At 34.0% G+C, this 25,417-nt stretch overlaps 1 protein-coding gene across 1 annotated transcript in view; it reads left to right on the top strand.

Moving 5' to 3' along the window:
- Positions 1-25,417, top strand: part of Ip3k2 (Inositol 1,4,5-triphosphate kinase 2) — a 162,090-nt gene that overhangs the window by 16,073 nt on the left and 120,600 nt on the right. The window contains exons 2-3 of the mRNA XM_021334937.3: positions 18,664-18,722; positions 19,010-19,731. Coding sequence (XP_021190612.3) covers positions 19,015-19,731 — 717 coding nt within the window. The 5' untranslated portion in view covers positions 18,664-18,722; positions 19,010-19,014. The remainder of the gene's footprint in view (positions 1-18,663; positions 18,723-19,009; positions 19,732-25,417) is intronic.

Below are 25,417 nucleotides of genomic sequence, written 5' to 3'. Positions count from 1 at the left end.
GGTCGAATTTGGCCCGAAATGGTTCGTGTAATATAACCCACGGCCGGTGTGTCGCTTTTTTTGCTCGAACTTGGCGGACACACTGCCGTGTGTCTAGATTTGCTTTTGATTTCATGCCTTTCGGATTTCTCGTTAGGTATTCTTGCACCCATATAGACTCGGGGCGTACTTCTGACGTTCTAATTTTAAAAACCTTTCATATAAATGCACCGAAAATAGGTAAGACAGCTGTTAAAATATAACAGACAATTTAAGTTACTTGTAATGATTAAGAATGCTACTTTTTAGAAGTAACGTTGAGCTTACATAAAGTCCTGGTTTCGATATCCCTGTTAGGGGTATTTAATAATTCGAAAATTCATTTTACGCTTTGCCCATTAATAACACAACATATCCCATATCCAAGTAAATACATAAAACCAACATTCAAAGACAGTACCTATAATTCAAGCCTTATACTTTGTGGTTGTAGGTACTTGACTTACCTCACATTTGCCTATATCTGAAGTAATACCCATATGAAACATAATAGCCATCTGACATAACCGTCGTCGGTAATAGCCATCGGTAATAGCTGTAACATATTACATAAAATGTAATGTATCGAAGAGCTTCGAGTCACGAGATGCGATCAATATCGTAACAATAAGAAAAGTGTATATTACAAATGGAAAGAAATACTATCCGCTTTTGCAATCGTAGAAATACTTAAGATTCTATGTTGATATATAGACAGATGATAAATTTTGTAAAAGTAGTAGCTGTTTCCCCGCGGTTTGCTTGACAAAATGTAGCCTATGTTACTCAGGAATGCTCTAGTTAATCAACAGTGAAAGAATTTACGAATGGATTCAGGAATTTAGGAGCCTTTATGGTACAAACTACCAGTCTGATGTTTACTTTTTATTATATTATTAAGATTAAGAAGACCCTAGTTATGAGCCTTTTGACCAGGGCGTCCTTCGTATAGTACTAGCTAATTTTGGAATCGGTCCAGTATTTACGGAGATTATCCATTACATACATGTAAACTTTAAACAAATTGGTACCACATAATATATACTATTATTGTTAGCTTGTATTGAGCTTTTTCGTGACAATATACAATATTATATCTTAGATCCGTATGTCGATCTTTGTAAAACAAAAGACATGCAAATGAGACATTTAAGCTTGTCCAGTCTTTTGTATTAGACCAGTTTCTTTTAAATTATTGTGTGATAATGTCTGTGACTCATGGATGTAAAATATTATCCGGTAGAGTATTTGACACTTCAAATAGGAGTGATTATGATAATGACGTACCATACCTATTACAGTTCGTTCCAAAGTTGGCTGCAGGTACAAGATTCTTCACAATAATTAAAAATGTAGGTACGATTAAAAAACACTAGGACATCCCATATCATAGAACTATGCTGTTCTGAAGTCAACCTTGCGGTTTGCGCAATAGTCTTTGTTTAATTTATTATTTCCGTTGCGCTATCACTACTTCTTGTGGATTTCAATAACCGATTCAGTCCTTGTTTTGCGATTGGAGCTTCATATAAATAATGTCTCATTGAAAACGATGGATCGATTATTGAAATGCTCAGTTAATTGCCAACTTCATAGCTAACTAGATGCTGTATGAGTAAGAGGTACATTGAGCTCTCTGTATGAAATATTCCGATCATTACCACACTTTGCAGAATATTAGTAATAGTTGCAACGTTAGGTCATTATGTGGCTTACCACATAATTACAGGCGTTTCTACTTTACTCAGTTCAATGTTTTAACGTCTGGAGAGAAGAATAGATGTCGATAAACTCGGCCAAGTTTCTTGTTTGTGTAGTATTTGTGTTACTTTATTATAGGAAAGGGGAAAGTTAATAAGGTGATTTCATTATTTTAAAAAAATGCTGAAAAAAACTGAATGATGTTCATTTCATATTTTATTCTTGAACAAAAAATCTTTGACGCAAAACATGTTTAAAATAATACCTACTAATACGTTATTAAAGTTAAAATTAACTGATCAGTAGGTGGCATCGGAATATAATGATTAAATCAACTTGCATAATTTTATTAGACGATTATAATCAATCAACAGGTTTTGATTGATTGATTACCGTAGTCTAAACTTCGCACGGTTATTATTAGACTGGTCTCAGAACAAAAAACAATACTTGTTATCTTTTTCTAAAAGCTTGAAAAAGATAAAGACAGAAATGTCTGAAATTCGGTTAACAAAAACATATTTGAAGTTGTCATAACTAGCCATACTATATCATCACTTTTATTTCAGAAATCATCATCAAATGACACCTCCCGCTGTGGGTGTAGAGTGATTGAGTGCCAGACTCTTACTGACTAAAGCCCACCACGTTCCTTCTTAAGACTTAACCAGGGCCGCGGTAACTTTTTCGAACAATTCCGCAGCCCCGGCAGGGTTTGGCTATAGTGGGCCCCACTGACTATTCATCATCACTGAAATACATTTTGAAAGAAAAATATAATCATAATAATAATGCCCTCCTAGCCGATTATCGGCTACGGAGGCTGTTTTCACGTAAGGAGATTAGATAAATGCGCAGGACATATTATAGAGCACAAGCATTTGCGCAGACACAGGTGCACTCACTATTCCATCACTCTCATAGCCCGATGGGGCGGCAATCCGACACGACCGGAAAGAGATCAGGCGTAAATATACGCATAGGAAAAATATACCAATATTATATACTTCATAGAAAATATATTATATACTTCTTTTTCCTTTGGTGAGACACTTCCCACAGTCATCGTCTGAGCAAGGAGGTTTTCCCATTTTGAGCTTCTTAGTACAAATCCTGCGTCAAGACGTTGTTTTGGAAGACAATAGGTCTTATTTCAAGGAACTGAATTACAGAGTTGGGAATTTTGGCTACTATATCTATATGTTGCCTATAAATGCTAAAAAGATGATGTAGAAGTAGGCACCTCTGAACTAAACTGATGTTTGACTGGTTTATAAGGAATCCCCGTGCAATAATATGCCTTCCATATTACTCACTTTAAAACCATGATTATATAAGTTGAATAAAATAGAAGTTTCGAGCCCTCCAGTCTTAAACTTATCTTGAGCATTTTAACAGATGACGGGATATAATTTTCTAAGGATTAGATTTATTTTAAACAATAAAGACTGTCAATCTAATCGTCACTCATTATTATCATAACTTTCCTTCATTACAAATAAGCCTACCCAACGTGTACAGTCAACTTCAGGCCAGTGGTAACAGTTTTATAGGAAAATCATACTTATTACTATTGAGTTAAGGTGCATGACAGTTACCACTGATGTGCGGTCTACTGTACCATATGCTTCTTCTCATCTTCAGTTTGATGCACGAAACTTTTCTCAGACCGTCGTCACTCCATTGTTTCAAGAGGTATATAATGTATCAATATTGTATTATTACTGTAAGATGGGACCTACATTTCACAGATATAATACGTATCGAGTAACGGATGTGAATGTGTATCTAATACGATTAATAGTGTTCATAGAACTGTCTATTACTTGAGGAAATATGATCCGTTTTGAGATCATTTGTTTTTCTTGTTAATCGAAGATTGCTTGGCTTGCTTGTTCCATACTGACGAAGCGAGATTTACTCAGATGAGAAAACACTTGTCATCATTTTTATCTATACTAATTACTTATAATCTGTACTAATATAATAAAGAGGAAACATTTGTTAGTTACCTAAGTATTACCAGCACCTAAACCGATTTGAAAAATTCTTGCATGTTGGAAAGCTAATAGTAATGTAGGCTATATTCTATATCCCAGAGTTTTACCCACTGGATAAGCTAGTTAGAAATAATTGCTTTATGGCCTTGAATAAGAGTTAGAAATGAATTGAGCTGCGCAAAGCTTTATTTACTATTTAACTAAATATTTATTTCAGCTTAAAAATATAAAAGACATTTGCTTTAAACATATAAATGAAATTAACAGCAAATGTCAATAAACCCTATACCAACACGTGTTGCAATCTGCACCCATATTAACCAAACAAAAGCTTATCACTCATTTCATTACATTCAAAACAATACTATCAGACGTACTCACAAACTTCCCTATACCTTTGACGTCATATGTTATCAAAACCACCATTATGGTAGAACTAGGTACATTCAATTAGTACTTTATCACCCCAGTTGAAATTATCGCGACATATCATGGGATATGACAAACAGCTATACCAGTTGTTTAATGAATAAACTGATAAGGGTTGTAAATACAGACGTACGTAACTGTGGTGACAAAGTTAAAATGGACTTTAATGTGATAGGAATATGATTTAATTTGGGGTGTTATGGGTATGGTGTTTGCGGTTGAGAGCACAAGGCTTCGTGGAATATTTTGCTGGTTACATTCCTCGCGTGTTTTGTTTTATGTTGGTGGTTTTTTCTTCTTTTGTAGATCAATGGTTTCGTGGAAGTGTTGATCGACATACTTTTAAGTAGCTCTTATGTTGTCTTAGTAGGAGATAACAGGCATCTAAGGCATCGGAAATCTCAGCTAGAAATCTTAATGCTTTCAGTCGGTCTTTGAAAGCGTTGTGTCATAAAAGTCAGTCTTATTTAGCACTCTTTAGGAGGAATTTTATTATGTACTTAAACGTAAATAAATACCGCTTTTATAATGTAGTTATTAAGTGTGTATATTGAGCAATCTATTATAGTTACATACTGCAATATTGGAAAGGTAATAGGTAAGAGAGTTACTGCAGAAATAGAATTACAAAACTCACTTATCACAACTTAATTTTATACCTTGCCAAGTTTCAAACAGTTATAAATAGTCAATTTGCAGTTAAAAGACTCATAAAACTACGCATTCATAACTTTACGACTAACAGTTACAGCCAAGTTATTAATTCATTATTAAAAAGATAAATTTAACTAACGAGGTTGAAGGAAATATAAAAACAATGAAATGCAATGTTTGCTACGCATTTCTTAATAGTCACCTTCATACACTATAAACTATGTGTGTAAAGTATATTGTTAGCTAATTAAGTAAGGTCATGTATAGAACTGAAAATAATGCTTTATTAGGAAACTTACTTCCGCGCGCGGCTTCGCCTGCGTAGAGTTCGGTTATATCGCGTTTCCAAAAGAATTCTTTAAAAGTCCGGGATAAAAACTATTCTATTTTCTTACTCAAGGTCAACTCTATCTCTGTACCACATTTTATTAAAATCAGTTCAGTAGTATAGACGTGAAAGCGTAACAGACAGACACATAGACAGACAGACAGAGTTACTTTCGCATTTATAATATTAGTAGGGATTTTACTAAGTTTTGATGAGGCATAATAAGTAAGTTTTATCTATGTTTTATTAAAATGCGTTTATAGTATTTCGAAGTTACGAGTAAATTAAGGAAAATGATCAAATGCAACTGAGAGACTATATTGAATTCTTTCACAATTCTTTATGATTAAGTATCTATATATTTAAAAGAAATAATAAGTAGTTTGCAAGTACACTTTGGTTAAGAAAGTTAAGTAAAGAAGATAGAATAAATCAATGTTATATTATGTACCTACCTACTATTTATTTAATAACTATGTATTCAAACATAAAACTTTACAAAGCAATTACGCAAAATTACAAAGACAATGAAAGTAAAACAAACAGCCTCCACTTTTAATTTTATTCCAGTGAAAATAATTAAAGTGGCACTTTCTAGAACATTCTAAGTTGGGAAAAGTTAATTTATTATGCACAGTTAGTTAGCGATAACCGAGTCTGTTCTCATATGAGTGTTACGGTTTCTAAACGAGTTAATGTCTTTTGTTCTTGATCTTGATATACGATTCTCGACCTTATTGCGAAGGATTAAGGTTTATGTGTTATGTGTGTTACCTATATATGTTTATGTTATTGTGTTAATTTATTACTGGGTAGGTGTTATTAAGTTATTATCAGTTTTAATAGTGTGAAATGTTTTTTGATTGATTGTTAATTTATAATCTTAATGGTTTGGTGGGTGGATCCGAAAATTAAGGCTTTTATAGAAAATATTCTATAACGATTTCGAATCTGCCTATAGTTTACTTTTGAAGAATTTAATCAAAAACTACGCATAGGTATGTAGATTAATACTAAATGAAGAAGATTAAAACAGTTTGATCCCGGAATTTCAGTTCACGTACTTAGATAATCGTCAATTCTGCATGGTTATTCTGATTAATGGCAACATATTGTGTGCTGGGTACCTATTTTATGCATCTATGAATAAATAGCAAAAGAAAAACAACTCTAGGAATTTCCGACATTACAGGATCTTGTAACTTCCGAATTAAAATAAATACATTCATGCATCACCTGCATATAATATAGAACTTCATAGAACTATTTAAATTAACTTCATTATTTTTGTTTCCTATAAGTATAGTCGCGGTTTTTATAAATATAATGGTTTTTTAAATAGTTATTTTAATAATAAATTAAAAGAAAACATTGTTAATAACACACGAGAAACATCTTAACTGGTCTTTAACCCTTCGCATGAAGATGTAATATCATACAATGTAAACATTACATTATTATACAGAATACACTACCTAAAGGTACATCTTGAATGCCAACTGCCGACTGCAACTGCTGACCGCACATGCCGCGGCTAAATTAAATCGGCCGCAGCTTCACTACTGGTTTTTATCTATGTATTTACATGAAACTATTTTGGATCGAAACTTTCTGTAGTCGTTCTCAGACATGGATTGCTTGGGGCTGTGGGATTGTTGGGGCTGCGGGATTGTTCGAAAGAGTTACCGCGGCCCTGGTACACAAAAGGCCTACGACGGAGCACGACGGTTTTTAGTCAGTAATAAGAGTCTGACACTACCTCACCGCTGCTAACCCACAGAGGGAGGGGTCAATTGATGATTTTTGACGTCGTTCAAAGATATGGATTGTTTTATGCAATCGCAGCATGTGCGATCGGCAGTTGCAGTCGGCAGCTAGCATTCAAAACGTAGCTTAATGTTTACGATTGTTTAAACATTTGAATACTAGAAATTGTTTTCAAACACTACGTGGCCTTCATTTGTTTTGATTCGTATATCTTATTATAACTTACATGACGAATTTATTCAAGTCTTTTTTAGATGTTTTTTTTCGTATTGAAATCGGCAAACAAAAAACAACTTCTTTTGGAAGCGCTATTGGATTATGTTCTTGTTTGATAGAAAAAACTGATGTCATTGGAATTTGATCGATGTTTTGATGTATGTGTTAAGAATAGCGTATTAAAAACTGTACCTATCTGTAATTCAAAAATCTTTTAAACTTTTACGCTTTCTAAACATAAGCTTTTTTGTAGATGAGAAAGCATTGTTTTTCTTTTCCAGATATTATTCATAGATTCCCCTCGGATAGTCGGATTTACCAATTTATTGATTGACGTAATACTATTTTTGTTCCTCTACTATGAAAGAGTAGTCGTAAAGAGTATTAGTATAATTCAGTTTAACCCGTTTAAATACCTCAAGTACATACAAGGGGTACCTATTTGTGGGTTAAACTTAGATAACATTAGAATAGGTATATCAATTATAATAATTAATTCGGCACTCAGCATTTATCTCTAATATATCAAACGTCATACATGTGTTTTGTAATTAAAAACCTATTAGCAAATAAATGAATGATTTATATGTTTTAATTTTTCAATTATCATGCTTTGTGGCCTGTGGGTGATGTCTGGCATATTATGTTATACGTATGGGATATTTTTATTTACCAGAAGTTAATATTTGCAACGTCATTCTTAAAAACATTACCTATTGAAATGCGTTCGTATTTAAATATCAAAGCTAACATAGCCGTGCTTAATATTAGTATTATTAACCTGGAAAGAGAATTAGACCATATTACTGTCCAAAAAACCAGTACCTATCAAATACAATAAAATTTCAATCAATGAAACGAATACCTTTATTTATCCACATACAGAAAACCAAATTGCATCATACAAAGTAACATAATATTAACCCATTGCGTGCCGCATGGAAACAACACGCTTGTGGTTGACATATATTTTAGATTTACTGCTAAAAATACACTAAAACCACAGACAATTGCGTCACAAATAATATTCAAATATACACTGTTTATTCATAACTTATATAGGGGAAATGTGGGAAATATTTTATATTTATATTTAATTCTAGTAAATTATCGCATGCTTTTTCTCAGCTGTCAATTATCATTATACCAAGAAAAATGGCTGAATTAAGAAGTTTCTACTTAATTAAGAACTTTCATTAATTAAATGTGTACTTTATGTCTGTTAAATCCCTGTCTCTTTCTTTCATTATTTAATATAAACTGTACCTATTACGTATTACAGCTAATTTTCAATCTCTCACATAATGTCTAGAATTTTCTTAACCCTCACCACACGTCATACACACATTTATCAGTCCAATTTACCCTTATCAGCTGTATCTAGGCCGTCAAGTCCTCTTGAAACTCCTCGCCTGAGCGCTCTTGTGGAAACACTTAGATTTTAACTGCAATTGCAAATGTTTCGAAATCATTTGTTTTACGATAGATAGAGGGTAATTGGCTTTTGTGAAATTCAGGTGGCATTTAATTGATGTTGCGTTTTTAATGACTGTTAGAAGATGTTAGGAGATTCTAGTGTCTTAAGAGACGTGTGGTATGTGATTGCGAATGGTCTTGTGAAAATGAATATCATTGTGTTAGAGTAAATTGCACTTTAATGTCTCTGGATTCCTTTCTTCTATTTTAAAAACTTATTTATTGTTATTACCAAATAATTTTGGATTCTATTTTTTACATTTTTGTGAGCCTTCAGAAAAAGAGACGAATCCAAAACAGATTTGATTATTGACAAACATTTTTGCATTGTCCCAGATTTTTTTACCAAAATAAACGCAGTGTATTGTAAAATGTCTTTCTATTGTTATTAACATCTTTATTATTGGTAACTGAAGCACGAATTGCTCTTTCAACCTTTAACTTGCATTCAGAAATATTTATATTGACCATAATGGTCTTATTACTGGTTGAATGATGGTGTTTTCGTGTCTGACTTTCGAACTTTATGCTGTTCCAATTGTGTGTACTTACTTGAGTTTCTCTTATACCTCGTCATTGATAGTTAAGCCATGTATTCACTGAGAAACAATTGTTTATAAACACTGTTTCAGAAACAATATCTACGTGTTTCTGAAACAGATAACTTTGTTTCAGAAACATATAATTTTGTTTCTGTGGACGATGTGGACGGCAGTTTCCGAAAAATTGTTCCTGTAAACATCTACGTGATGTTTCAGAAACTGTGTATCTGAAACTTTGTTTCCCAGTGAATACATGGCTGTAGGTAATTCTTTAATGTTCAAAGTTCAGTTTTAACCTACTCTTCTGGTTCATAAGCTTCGCAAAAAGTTATTGAAATTTCATAAATTATTATGCATAAGGTATTGAAATTGATGAATCAGATTGCATTAAGCAAAAAGTTGTTACCCGTATAGCCTCTCAGATCTATTTTTAGGTTTAATTGAGAAAAAAATCGGTTACTTTGGTTATCTTGACTGCTTAACTCACAGTGGGATTATGGAAATGTGGGACTGTAAGAATTATTGTTATTGTTTTTTTCGTATACTTTCTGGAAGAATACATACTTAAAGTCGTGAAAATTCATTTACAGTCCATTTTTATTTCCGTCAACAAGTTCATCAAAAATACAGTAGTACTTAATAAGTGCATAAAAAACATTTTAATTGCAATAAAAAATCTTCTTTTACAGTACTTAATGGTACATTAAGTATGAATACGAGGCATTTAATTAATCTTGCGCAATTCCGAAATACGTCATAGTTTTTACGAGCTTACATGCGTGTTGAATGCAATTCGTTGCACTACGCAAGTTGTAAGGCGGATACCTACCTACGTATAAGTACTTACTGAGATAACACGCACCGTGGTTGATGGGCCCGTTGCTAAGGCTGGGTGTACACTTCGAAGTTTACACTGCCTGTACGACATCCCGCCCACATGAAATCAGACACGCGGGCGTGCTCGTTTGTATGTTCATGAGTGGGGCAGATGTCACTAAAGAAAAGCTACTGGATGTTTAGTGACCCACTGTAGTAGACTAGTTTTGTACCTAAGCCAATATGGTACCTATATAAAACAATAGAATATATATTGTGTTTCGTATGGATCCAATACACTATTAAACAATAGAAAATATAGTGTCTCATATCGATCCACGTTTTCGGTAGCCCAGATAACTGGCTTTAAGTTTTACTGCCCTAACTGATATTCTGTCTGGAAGACAATAAGGCAGAGCTATGAGCCACACATTTTTTCTATACTTACTAAAATATATCGAGTTTTGCATTTTTTCTTGCAAAACTCGATATATTTTAGTGAGCAGCACACTAAAATAAATACGCTGTAGGTTTAAATAGTGCACGGTAGTGTGAGATCCGTCTCACTATGACCTCAAGTTCCGTGGGTGAATGCACTAGTCACTAGGCATTTAGAACGTGCGAGATAATAATTTGATGAATAGATAGGTACACTTCGGTGCATTGAATCCGGGTCTAATATAAGAAGATCGATAAGTAAAAAAATAAAAAATAAACTTAAAATGTGTATCATATTTTGATAGATAAATAAATAAATCCCGGTGAAAAATTAAATTAATGTTAGTAGCTGGAATATATGAAAAACACAGTTATATTAGGTAGTACAGATAAAGGTTATGCTAAAAATGTTGAAATATTGCTTTGATAACATGAATAATTTCTATGTTGAGTAGTTAACTAGACAAGATTTTCTGCAAATAAACATAAACGAATATTGAGTGTGCAAAGGTCAGGTTTTTCCGGATTGAACTGGCTTTGCATTTAATGAGTTACAGAGCTCTCTGCATAAACCAAACCACTTCTCTAAACGGTCATGCATATTATGTACAGTCACATGCAAAAATATTATAACACAAAAATTAACATTTTTGAAAGATACTCCAATTAAGATGTAAAAATGCGATACATTTTAAAGTTAAATATTAAACAGTAAAATTAAATCAACTTACTTATTATATGTTAACAGAAACGACCTCAATAATTATTTATCGATTCTGTTAAGAAGATAATTTACCCATTATCAAATTACCCAAAGATATTATAACTAGCTTAAATACATAATGTGGTTGTATATTTTGCACGTGAGTGTACTGCTAAGTCTAACATAAATATTTGTTATTATTAGCAGTAAATAATGAGCAAATACTCATATACCACCCATGGTGCTTAAGAATTATAATAGACAGATAATTGCCTTTTGTACGTACTTATAATGATGCTCAATAATGCAAGGATCATTTAACTCTTCGTAATATCAAGTAATATGGGTTTTAGAATGACGAAATGATGACGAATATGTAGGTACCTTTGTTTGTTTAAAGTATTCTGGAAATCAGAAACATTCTGTCAATATAAATAGGTTTAGGTATAAGAAAACAATTAGGTATTATAGGAAAGTCATTTTCTTGTAAACTTATTAGGTAAAAATTCCAGTTAAGTTTTCTTTATTGACATATGTTACTGTTGCTATTTCATTAAATTCTTTCATATCTGTCCACTCCTTGGATTTAAAACAATTCAAATATATGCAAAGGCTTCTCAAAGACTAACTTTTACGTGCACTTTACTGCACTTCAGAGAAATGCGCTTGCAAACTGTAAGAAAATAAAATTTACATAACAAACGAAGAAAATTTCTAAACTTTCCTCAAGTTTTCACTGAACATAACAATGCTAAGTAAATATATTATTTAGTAAACAATATACAATTACATACAAATGCAATAAAAAATATTAATTATGAGTAGTTTTTCAACTGTGCTCGAAGCTTTCGGCACAAAATACATAGGTACAGAAGTCAATCTCATGTATGTACTTCACTTTTCATGCCTAAACTCGGCGGTCGCGCTAGGGTTGTCAACTTTTTTATGCGCATAAAACTAACGTGGTAGTGGTACTCGTATCTAATTATGTATTTATTGTTGAAAATAAAACAGGAGAAATGAAATATAAACCAATAGTAATAAAATATTTAATGTGGCATACAAGAGGTTGATAAACACTTTCAGCGGAAATTAGTTTGAACGAGATAGGTACCGAACTTTTTCAGAAACAAAATAATTTTGTTATTCATACATATATACCATAAAACACTATGTAAAACAAAGTACCTCTTTACTTGCGAAAAAATTTTTTTTGTATGTAATGGGTTGGTACAGTCCCTGATCTAAGCTTGCTTCTACCTACAGAAACCTTGAATGCGAGTCCGACTCGCACTTGACCGGTTTTATTTCGTCTACCTTACACAACATACTCTCGCCATGATCACAAAAATGTATTAACTCCTACTACCTAGTAATAATCTTTGAGGGTAGGTAGGCAGGTTCGCCTGGGTCGACACTCATCATCATCATCATCATCATCAGCCTATCGGGGCGCTTACCTTCCCACCTAATTGTACCTACTGCGTTTATTAAACGAATCATCGAAATATGAGAAAATAACATACTATAGGTACTATAGGTACATTACATACCTACTATAGGTACTTACCTCTCTGAATCAACCGGCAGGCTAAAAAACGACAGTTCACTGTTTATTTTTGTATTAAAACAACCGTCCACTGAACAATTATAATACGACTTTTTTTGTTGCTCCATTATTACTTTTTCTTTTGTTATTAAAATTTAAAATATTACAGTCAAAATACAGTTAGGAATCACAACGCGTGCGATAAACCTTGTGACGCGGGTATCTCAAGAAAACGACAGCCGCGCTCGCACTGTTTTGAGTTGTTTTGAGACAGCGCGTCTGTGAACACGCACACATAGACACCTATGTCTGCGTGACTCGAACGCGCTTTGTACGTAGATTGACTTCTGTACCTATTTATTTTGTGCTTTCGGGCTGTAAAAACACAAACCAGTTACAACTGGTTATAAAATTAAATCGTCAAAGAAAACGGATTGATTGATTAATAAGTCCACCTTTGTTTGTACTCTGCACATGACGATTTGAACTTTAAACATGGTATAAAAAGTAATAAAATGATATACATAAGTAGAGACAATTGAGCTCCAAGTCTGTTCAAAGTTAAAGCTAGATTTACACTAACTTTGTACCTAATATGACGTGATCTACGTATAATGATCTTTGTATTCCTTTTGTAATCACGAGGCAGCTAAGTTTATGTTAGTAATCTGAGGTATAGGTACAAACTATCTAGTAGCTGCAAAGTTTGATACAGACTCGCTTAGAATATTTCAGCAACCGGGGACTCCATTGCCGTGTCTTATTGTGTATTGCAGTATAAATTCTTATGTAACCTGAAATGTATGCTTGTGTTTGTCAATGTAGTCGTGTGCGTATGTAAAAATGTATTAGGGCGTTACCTCGCATCCCGCTCGTAAGTTGTCAGTCAGTCTTTTGAGCACAATTTTACGACTTGGAGATTTGTTCCATTTAACCAGCTTTAAATGCTGTAAAATCCAATCGTGTTGTTTTGAATCTTGAGTTCTTACACTAACAGCTGATATCCAATACACACTACTACAAGATCATAGTCCACATACCGCAAGTCAAACATGTGCAGTCAGCTCATTTTCTTGTACCGCTAGTTCAACATTCTCAGAACATCGATTTGTTGCGCATTGCAGCGGTGATTTGATTTCAAAGCTGTCTGTTTTACACAAATAGTTTCTAAATTGGATGTCTTGAAAGCTTCACGTGTTCGTATAAGTATTGTGTTGATTTTGTTTTGTTGTATTATTTGGCATTCTTCAATATTTTACACTTTTCTTATCAGAGTTCTATTTCTTTATTTTCATATTGTCTTTCAAATAGATCCTTCTTTCGTTTGTTTCATGTTTCAGATTGTTTCAAACCTATGTTTGCGACATAAACTAATTTCATTACTTAATAGTCAATAACGACATTAGACATGATGGGAAATCAGCTAACCCCTCCCGCTGTATACTTTAAGGAGTATACAATTTTTTCTGTCTATAAAGCACCTTTGTTTTATCTAGAGCCCTTTGCGTACCAAAGCAAAGCCATGGTAACTCTTCCTAACAAATCCTGCAGTAAACTACACTATACAATATAAACAAGTTGTAGTACATTTAAAACTACATAACCTTAATATAAAAGGGCACTTCACGTCCATCGTCAGCGGTCAATCAAAACGAATTTGCTTGGAATTGTCTAAATTAAGCTATTTTGGTGCGTGTCGTATTGCCCTTACCGCGGCAAGGCTGCGTTTGACGTCACAGTTTGAGGACACGAGCGTCCGTGTGTGAATGGAGAACATATGGATGCGGCAGTTTATTAGGCCTATTATACGTACCTACTGATATTATAATTCTGCTTGGATGTTGGTTTGTAAAACTTTTACGGTACGAGTGATAGGGTGACATGGTTGTGCGGACAAATTGATCCTTACATGTAGGACAAATAGATGAGAAAGAGATATTGATATGTGTATGTAGATCTCGCCAAAGTTTTTTGCCGTCCCTGAACATTGGGTAAGTCTTTAATACTTACCATTATAGTATGGAGTAAGGATCACAGTCATGCATACACTTACACTGTGGTAGTCCTGTGTGCACTCGTGCTCCGAATTTAGTTGCAAACCGCCATAGTGCTTTGCTAGAACTGAACCCACGTAATCATAGACAATCGGGAAGCTAGTGACGCTGTGGGAACATGATGTATAATTTTTATCAGTTTCCCACACCAACCATGACATAATTATTAGGTACCTATATTTATCGGTGAAGTTGATGCATTATAGGTTTCCAAAGAATGTTGATGTTATAAGGAAGTGTTCGTTTGAAGTTAAGGCATTCGGGTTTTGAAAAAAATGTAAAAAAAAACGGTTTAAATTGTATTGAAACCTCACTTCCTAATATCAGAAAATCTTTATAAGAAGTACAAAGTCCGTTTTGAAATACAGTAGAATCCGGATATAACGACCTTCAAGGGACCGACGATACTATGTCGTACTAACCGGACGACGCACAAAACGGATGGATTATTTCTTAAGTACATAACTTAACTTGTACATACATACATAACTTACGAATACATATTATTATTATTATCTTCTTATATATAAAAATGAATTGATGTTCGTTAGTCTCACTAAAACTCGGGAATGGCTGGACCGAATTGGCTTATTTTGGTTTTAAAATGTTCGTAGAGGTCCAGGGAAGGTTTAAACGATACGAAGTTTGTTGGGTCAGCTAGTCTTCTTATATATAAAAATGAATTGCTGTTCGTTAGTCTGACTAAAACTCCGGAATGGCTGGACCGATTGGGCTTATTTTGGTTTTAGAATGTTTGTAGAGATACGAACGCGGGGTGGGAGTGCGAACAAAACATTGCGCGTGTGTCGTTTTAACCGGACGTATTATAATAAATATTGGTCGCTATAAGCAGTTGGTCGCTTAAACCGGAGTCGCACTAAACGGTTATATTGTCTTAGTACCTATATGCGAAACCTAACTTGAGTAAAGATTATAGTCGCTAAAACCGATTAGTCGTTATAAGCGAAGTCGTTATATATGAATTCTACTGTATGTAGGTTTGTACCTCAGCATCTATTTACATATTCGAAACTCCGAGTAAATTATGATTGCCCATTTAAAACTGAAATAATTACTTAAAAGAATGTTAATTGTTGAATTTTCGTTGAGTTCCAACTTTTTTTATTTACCTAAAGAAAAGTAATTGGTTTCCACAATTTGTTTTCATAAAATTCAAAAAAGGAATTGTCGGTTCTTGTACGGTAGACCGCACATCAGTGGTAACTGTCATGCACCTTAACTCAATAGAAATAAGTACGATTTTCCTATAAAACTGTTACCACTGATCTGATGTTGACTGTACTTACTGCTTTTTCGCATTTTGATTTCCTTCTTGAATTATATTACGTTTCTTTTTTTGTAAATGTAAAGGTGTAACAAAGTCTTATATGCTAATTTAGTTTTTTTGAATATGGAAAGCTGGCAAACGAAGGAAAAGATGGATTGATGAAGTGGATGTTAGTATGGTAGCTGACAGAGAGAAATAGAGGCAGATAAACGTTCCCAATAATTAACTTATAAACTGGGAAGGAAGAAGATTTGACTTAACCGCCAAAATCAATCGCCACTCCCATAAATTAGCCTAACATTAGTAAATAATATGCAAAAGATGCGCGTGCCACGATCAAACGCGATACACATCCCAATTAGCTGATAACAGTCGCATTTATGCAGGACATGATGTCTGTAGAATATTTGGTAGAGTTTGAGATGTTTCACGTATTATAGAAGGTTATTGTTGTGTTTTGGATTGTAATCAGGCATTATGTAAGCGGATAGTGTTACGAATTTGTATCTTAGTAATAGTGTTTACGTGAGACACGTGAAGACAAAATTAGGTGATGTGAACAAAGCACTACAAACTGCTGAATGTAAAATGATCACGTTTTAAAGAGTTTTGACATTGAATTAGAGACTGATAGTTAAAAGCATATTTTGTTTAGTTCTTTTGTCGGCGACAGTTCCTTTGTGACGACATGAGATTTGGAGCTTTTTTCGAAAAAGAGAGATTTGTGCCGTTGTTACTAAATTGCAAAATGTTCAGAGGTGTCAAAATTCCCTCAGAAAGGACTGCTTGTAACTGAAGATGAGTATACCTATAAAAGAAACTAATCAGTTTCTTTTTAATAGTCCCGGGACCGGTTAATTTCCTATGATTTTCTTATGGAAACCTTTATTTAGTTAGCTATCTCTATTTAGGTAGCTAATTAGTTTTATGACTTCAAAAACGGAATTGTCGGTTCTCATATTAACCTTTTTGAATTTCTATTTTCTTTTGAATCGCATTAAGTTCACCGTTTGTTATGTTTAGTGAATGTAAAGCTAAAACAATCAACGACAACATTTAACAAGCAATTAAAACGAACTCATGTTTATCTTCTCACTTACCGATAACAATCTTAATGAGGCGATGAGAAAAATCAATGCAATTACCTGTCATCAAACTACGCAGCAATCTATAGGTACTAATATTATAAAGTTGAAAAGTTTGTCTGTTCGTTTGTTTGTTTGCTTAAACGCGGTAATCTCAGGAATTACTGGACTGATTTGAAAAAATATTTCAGTGTAAAATAGCCCATTTATCGTGTCTGGCTTTAGGCTAGTCAGAAGTTCTCACGAAACGCGGGAGAAACCGCTGGCAGAAGCTAGTTTTATAAGCAAAAAAACTGGAATGTATAGCTATGATGAATGATCATTGTTACGAGTTGTTTCGCTGAAAAATATGAAAATACAGGAAGAAAATACGTCTGTTATTTTTGCTGTTCAATTGAAATTTAAGTGTATAGAGAAATCGATATTTGAGGCATTTGCTCGACTGTTGTTTTGTGGCAATCAACTAAGTGGAAATTCTAGGCGCAATGGAAAGTTTATAAGTATTGTGAAGAAAATTCTAGTGAACCAACTTAACTATCTAGAAATAACTGTAAATTTTTACTTTCTGGAAGTACTGAAAGGGATCAAAAAAACTATTTCAATTGCATGAAATTATGGCTTACCACATAATGCAATCTCCCGATTTTCTCTGGAGCAAACTGTCTACACGTGTCTTTCTAGTGATGGTGCAGAAAAACATCTACCTATTTTTCAGAACGTTTCAGGAATCCATTTTTGGACTAAGTTCCAAGTTATGCTAAGGAAGGAGTTATATCGTATTTCGGGAGTATTCCGAGGCGATAGCTCTTCCAGCACGAGTTACTATGCACATTTTCATTTACGTACTACATGGAAAGGAAAATCCTAGCATACCTATCTAGAAATTCCATATTTATTCAGAGCTTAGCTTCAAACAGATTAAAGTTATAAAAGGTGTTACGTTATTAAAACAAAATGTTTGCGCAGATTATGTATATTTTTATAGCACTATTGTTGTTAAGGCTTTGTTTACAAATAAAACTGTTAATTGTAGCGTTCTCTATAGAGTCATAATTATTATACAATCTGACGATTAATTAAACATTGAAAATCTTCTATATAATCTATCTAAGTCCTTATGTGCCCATTTTTTTTACAGAAGGATCTGGTGAAAAGTTAAAGTAAACGATTTAGATTGGTAAAAAAGTTATATTTGAATTTTCTAAATTCCATTCGATAATCGGAATTTGAGTTTTCAGATCAATAGGCATTTTACGTAAATAAAGCTATTGTTGTCTATAGAATAATGCTGTTTATGACAACTGCGAACAATCATTTTACAGTTATGTTTTGATGCAAGTTTTATAGAGCACATCTGCTTGTGTTTGCGAACCGATCATGTTTATCATAAAATATCTAATCAGTGCGCTATTGTTATTTATAATAATTATTATTTTGTATTGTTATATCGAAAAAAGGAATCCGCTATTAATTAACTTGCTGCGTGTATCAGAGCATGATGATAAAAACTGATTTTAAATCACACTTATTTTACGAAATAATTATCAGTATCCTGTTTTGTTTAAACATAAAATCCTAACTGACGTTTGTTTGTTCCAGATAAGGCTGAAATGTTCAATTGTTAAAACGGTTTTCGAGTACAGTTAAATTAGAACAAGGTCAGTGATATTTTTAATTAATATGAACCAATTACTACACGTTGCCAGTTGCCATATCCACACACAACATTAGTTGTGTGGTTATTTTTCCTTCGTTTTTTTAAGGCCACAAGGCCGATAATGTTTACAGTGACATGTAATAAATTAGGAGTAGGTACATGCTGGCACGTAAATTATTCTAATCTATTCATTTGGACTGAATTTGAATTTACGTAAATGCTAATCATTGGTCGGGAAATGTACTTATAAAAAATCCAATTAGGTTAAATTTTTTATATGATTTCCAGTAAAAATGCCGCGTGTCGACAACCGGCAACCGGCGGCGACCGAAGACTTCCGCCGCGTGCTGCGGGAAAAAGCACTGAACCACAGCCTGTTCTACTTGAAGCTGAGCGCAGGAGTCGCGCCCGAGCACAAGCGCGAGTCGCACGCGCACGCGCCGCGCAGGAGCAGCGGCAGTGAGGGCGCGCGCGCGCCGCCGACCGGCCGCGTCCCTCGACAGGCGCAGCCCCGCGTCTCCGAGCTCCTGCGCCGCTTCGAGCCCGGCCCGATGCAGTACCTCCGCCCGCCGCGGGCCTCCTCTCCACTCGAAGACATCTCGTCCTCGGACGACGACGACCGAGCGGCAGTCAGGCGCCGCAGTCGCGACCTCAGTGACGACTCCGCTGTCGAATTAGAGACGCGTCTGCGGAGGCACTCACATCCTAGGGATATCACGCCTCCGCCGGACACGATGTCACCGAGGCGAGAGAGGACGTTGATAGAGGCTCATGATGTGGAGTTGGGGCGAAGAAGTAGCGAGGGTTGTGAGATCAGAGGGCGATGCGTGAGGACCCCCAGCGTGGTGGTGAGCGACTACTCGGACGGGGTGGTGGCAGTGGGAGCCACGGAGGAGGAGGTCAACTGGCTGAGGTCCAGGTCCCTGTCTGCCGACTCCGCGTGCTCGTCCTGCTCCACGCTGTCCAGCCGCGAAGATGATGAGTTCGAGTCACCAACCCTGCCCAAAAAGGTGAGTTTTATTATATTTCTTTGTCTTTTTTCAGTGATATAAAAAAAGTTGGTTTTGAAAAAAGGCTCATTCAAAATTCAGTAGAAAGTTACGGAATTGCGATCGCAATTAATTATTTTCTATATTAAATGGCCTTTAATCTACCGGAAATAAATGCTTTAAATGAATTGGCATCGCTTAAGACGACTATGTGGATGACTTCGTTTTCATCATATAGAATGCATTCAACGAATTCAATTAAATTTATTGTTATTCAGATTGAAGACCCTCTTTGAATCCATTGGATGAACTTAAAGATAATGATTAATATTTACGTATTAATATTGCTCGGCAGTATTTTTTCAATCATTGACCCTTTAATACACAAAAAAAAGGAGTTTTCCTCATTTAACAAAGCTTTTTGTGACGTCAATGGTTTATTTTGATTTGCCTTAACTCGTTCAGTGCATCGAAAGTTAAATATTGGTATTTTTTGAGGATAATATGCGTTTTCCATGGAATGCCTAAGAACAATTTTGCCAACCATTTTTCCTTTGTTGTAATACATTATGTCCTGTGTTTACAACTTTCAAATATGACCATTCCAAGCATGTCCTTTTTTAAACTTCTCCAATTTTAAAATCTGCTACAAGTTTTAGTAACTTTTACCATAATGTAAAAGGAAGCTAACTTAACCTAGAATATTCAGATGTTATCAAGCTGCCATCAAATAAAAATAATTTATTGTCATGAATATTAAAATCTTGTTGTCTAATTAATAAGACTATGTTTAAATACATTTTCAAAATAATAAATAAAGTGAAAGAATACTTAATGTTGATCAAAACCGCGATTAAACATCTTGTTTATTATCTTAATGGTTTGTATATTTAATTAAGTTTTTACCATTTACATCCTTTTAACATTATTTTATGGACTGTAGCTCTCACCTTACCTACATAGCTAACAAGATTAAAAAGCCATCTAGAAAAAAAGAATAATAAATGGCCTATTATACAAAATTCTTTTCTAAACGGTAGTATCACCAGTCTCTGCTATATATACTGTAAATATAACAAACGTTTTTACAATGTATCTCAGTAGTCCGTCGCAGTCTTAACATTAATGTTTTTTGAAAAGAGTCTATGAAGTTTTTTCCATGAGATCAACTCCTCGGAACAGTGCAATTAGTTTGACGTTTCGAAAGAGTTTGTATAGGCCTATTTGAAATTAAAAAACATATGTAGGCATATAGAAAAAGAAATATAAGTTTTGTACGATCAAAATCAAGATTATCGTTCACATCTAAAACCACATGAGCACCAGCAAAAATGCCAATACGAGTACTTCAAATTGCTGTTTCATCGTTAGTTTTCATTCCCTATACCCTACATCTGACTATAATCCGTGCGTTACTGTTATTTGTATGTAAAACGGATGTCCACATCCGTCATTGTTATTTGTATATGGTAACTGGAGCGGGAACATATTAGTTACAGCGGTACGTAATCGACAATTGTTTTACATTGTTTGAGATCTGAACGCCTTTTGTATATGCATCGCCTTTCATGAGTTGACACCTGAGAAAACGGCTGCAGATACTCATTCATTCATTAGGTATACAGTCGATTTCAATACATCCAGTCTGTGTATATCGAATCTCTTGATTTTGCAAGAGTATGGTCCTGCATTTGAGAGCCCTATTTTTATGTAGACCACGATAACTTCACCTATACATATCAAAATTCTGAATATTGATAAAGATGCAATCCCTGGTCTAAACAATGGAATGATAAAAGTAAATGAAACTACTGAAGTAAAAAGCATAATACTCAATTAAGTAGAAACGTCATGTGATCTTAATAATGTCCGCATCGCAGCATTTAATTACTCTGCAAAATTAAGTGTGAAATTAAGGCCTGTTAAGACCACTATTCTCAGTATTTTTTCTCAAGACAATCAAATGAATAAGGAAGTATTTCAGAAAAAGAAAGTTTTATATTCATTTGAGAGAGTAATAAAAACTTTAAGCTCTCAATTTGTCACAGCCATCATTTTTTGATGAGTATTGTTCATGCGGGTCCATTCCTAAAGTAAGTATCCAATTTAATGTAGGCACGGGTTAGGATGATTTAATTTGTTTCCCCCTTTTATAAGGCATTTAATATTAAAAATGTGGGACGAAAGATAAGATTTATTATATCTGTAGTTATAACTGCCTTATATAAGTAATATTTGAATAAATTCATTAAAAACAAATTTCCATAACAAAAATTGAATTAGATTTCACATTAAGATCTTATCAATAGCTTCGATCATTATTTGTATTGAAATGCTCGATTCTAAGTCAGTTACACTCAATATATCTTCCTAACAAGGTCCCATTATAAAATAACAGGTAATTTGTATGTTAATTTAAGTTTTTAACTGCTACATAAAATTACCAACTATTATTTTAATGGGTGTTCCTCAAGGTTGCACTTTCGGCCCATTGTTATATTGTTACATTAACAGATCGTTAAAGTTATTACTGCTCATCTTAGTTTTCGTGGAAAATTGTGCAAAATGTGTAATTTTGGTATATTTCCACTTGTCATAAGATAAGTGAAGAGATGTTGACGTCAGTTGTTAATCTTATTTTCGAATTTTGTTCACTTTGATCTATTGTCTTGTTTTGTATATTTTTGTTTGAAATGGTTTCTTCAGCGTGGTGGTTAGGACTAATTTACCTATCGGCGTTATGATGCTCTCCAGCCAGTACCTAAAGAAGTGAGTTATGAGAATCATAATGAGTGTTGAAATACCTTTCTAAACTCCACTGAAGTGCACTCATCCTGTTTCTAATAGAAAGCGCGGTGGCTTCAATGCAGGCTCATAAAATATCATAATCATATTGATAGTCTAGACTGGACATTTCCCTTTCTTTAATCTCCAAGGCATTACGAACGGCCACTGAACTACTAAGCTTGTTTTACGATCAAACGCCAGACACATCATTCATATTAAACTATCATAATCAACATAACTTAAAAAATATGAATATTACGTCGACAGTCATAAAATTATATTGTTCATTATAATTTTGATTACGGTGCAAAAAATCTGACTTTGGCATTCTAGTTTTTGGATTGCCAGTTTTGGAGAGCCTCTATAAATTATGCATTCTAGGTATATCCTTTCTGAATAATTCAGAATTTAGATTTTTCTTATCTAGAATCTGATCTTGCATAAAAAATAATTCTATTTAGTGTCAGTGTCGTTACATCAGCATTTATATCTTAATTGGGAACAAAATAAATTAAATATTTAAATATAAAATAAAATGCTTTGAAAGTTTTGGTTTCATAGAAAAAAAAGTAGCATAGTCTAGAATTCATAGTAGCAGTATTTAAGAAATTCCCTTTTAAGAGACACACATTTTTTTAAAACAAACTTCTTTCTTAGTAACAGATCATTACTCCCTCGTACATCAAATACGAATGACCTTTCAGTGGCTAATTTTGGACGTGTCTTCAAACATTCTGGCTGTTTGACCCTAAACTGCCGAAATTATTTGAACACCCGTTTTGTGACGTCAATGGCGTCCGTGAGATGGCTTGTCACAAGGTTCTTTGGTCTGTCTTACTATTGTTTACTTTATTTTGTTTGTAAAGCTTTGACCTGTTTTAAATGGTTTTGATTGCATGGTTTAGTGATCTTCTTATTTGTCAGGTCTGTCTGTTTAAATCAATATTAGAACTAAAACAGTTATGCCTATTTCTGTTCCGATTGCGGTTGAGGTCCGCTCGTAATTCATCTAGTTTTTTTTTTGAACTTATGTTGAGCCAAAATTAAACTCAGTATTTGCAAATCCACACATTGAAAGTATGTACTACTAGGTATTTTAATATGAGTATGTTCAAACACACTTATAGTATATAGCAGAGTACCTAAGTCTATAGACAGATATTGCGGACGGGTTTTATGTTCGGATCTCTTCTCAGAAAAGGCATCAGGGTCTGTCAGCTTACGATTAATAGGAATGTTACATCTTGATATAATCTGTCTGCCTTCTATTTTCGAGTCACCACTACGAAAACAAAAGCCAGTCAGGATTTACAATGGCTATCTACAACAGTACTTCAATGGAGTTAACTGTTCCGTTGTATAGAATTATTAGATTCTGCTAGCAGTTTTCCACCTACATCTCATGAGAACTACTCCACACCTGGGTATTTTTTCAAAATCGTCCTTTAGTTTCTGAAATTAGCGCGTTTTAAGATACTCTTCAGCTTTATCATGTTAGTGTAGAGATTTACGTATTAATTTTTGTCGTTCCATCTCATATGAATTTTATGATATCTTATTCAATTAGCCCAGCTATATTGATCACCGTTAATTAGTTTTCGATGGCGCTACAGAACTTGTTATAGTTTTTATAATATTGACATTCTCATTAGTATCGACGTCAGTGATTTTGAATCGTGAGTCTCGTGTTTTTTTGTTTGATGTTTAAACTGTTTGTTTGCCTTTGTGTATTATGGCTTAACCTGTATTTGAAGAAGGAAATTGAGATGACCTCTTGGATTGTTATATTTTATAAGATGTGTCTTGACTGGGTATCTACTGGGCTTGGAGTTTCAGACTTCATTTAAGTTGTTAATTTTTCTCTTTCATTTTGCATAGATAATATTTTTTAATTTCCATAAATATCTCCACTTAATTAAAGTTCCTTTTGTTTCCCAACTTTCGCTTTTATTAAAAGCTATCCAAATGACAAAGATAAGAAAAGAATTTATGCAATTTATTTGTTTTTATTACGAAATGTTTTGGACATGAATATTTATGGTTAATTGATTGGAGAAAGAATGATAAAAATCAGAAATGCATTTTATGTAAGCTGATCTACGATAAGCGGATATATGATAATTACTGTGAACCAGATAAAGAAAATGGCATGGAAATAAAATAAATACGGTTACCGGACGATAATAAATTCTAGGCTTATTATTATTCGGTGCGAATTCAAATCGTTTCAGTCCACAATCCGCATGCATAAGTGAAAATTTAAAAGTTACGGCTCTGGTACACAAAGGGCTCTAGAGGGAACATGGTTGATTTTGTCATTAAGAGTCTGACACTACCCACAGCGGGAGGAGTCATTTGATGATTTCCCACCAAATATAAGTACATGCTTTATATTTATCTGAATAAAATTTTATGAAAAATTCCATAGTTTGTGTGTGTATTATGCACAAAACGGCATAAAATTCATTAGTCGCCCTACCATGCGATTTATATTTAGATATAAAACAACGTTTAACGACGATACGAACCATTAAAATAATATAACGATATCAATGACGTCGATACACTATACATTACTAAAGGTTATAAAAATCACATTAACGTTCTCACTTGCATGACGCCATATAAGATGATGCAAACAGTAGGTATGTTTATAAACCAGATCAAACAATAGGATCGGTTAAAGCCCATTATGGTTCACAAAAAACCCGCAACGTTTAGCCGACTTGCAAATAAATAGTCGAGCTGATTGTCGATACGTGGGTATATTAGAACAATGGCTTGTTATGATTGTCTCGTTTTCCGTCCGTAGTAAACTGATAGTTTTAATTTTTTTTATACCCCACCCATCATTGACGTCAATCGACCGGTTGCGGTTTGCATGTGTGAGTAAGCGTTGTACCAGGGCTGTCTTCAACCA

The sequence above is a fragment of the Helicoverpa armigera genome, chromosome 16 (assembly GCF_030705265.1).
Source record: "Helicoverpa armigera isolate CAAS_96S chromosome 16, ASM3070526v1, whole genome shotgun sequence".
In the NCBI taxonomy this organism is placed as follows: domain Eukaryota; kingdom Metazoa; phylum Arthropoda; class Insecta; order Lepidoptera; family Noctuidae; genus Helicoverpa; species Helicoverpa armigera.
Note: the sequence above shows the minus strand (reverse complement) of the source record. Positions and strands in the feature narration are given on the sequence as shown.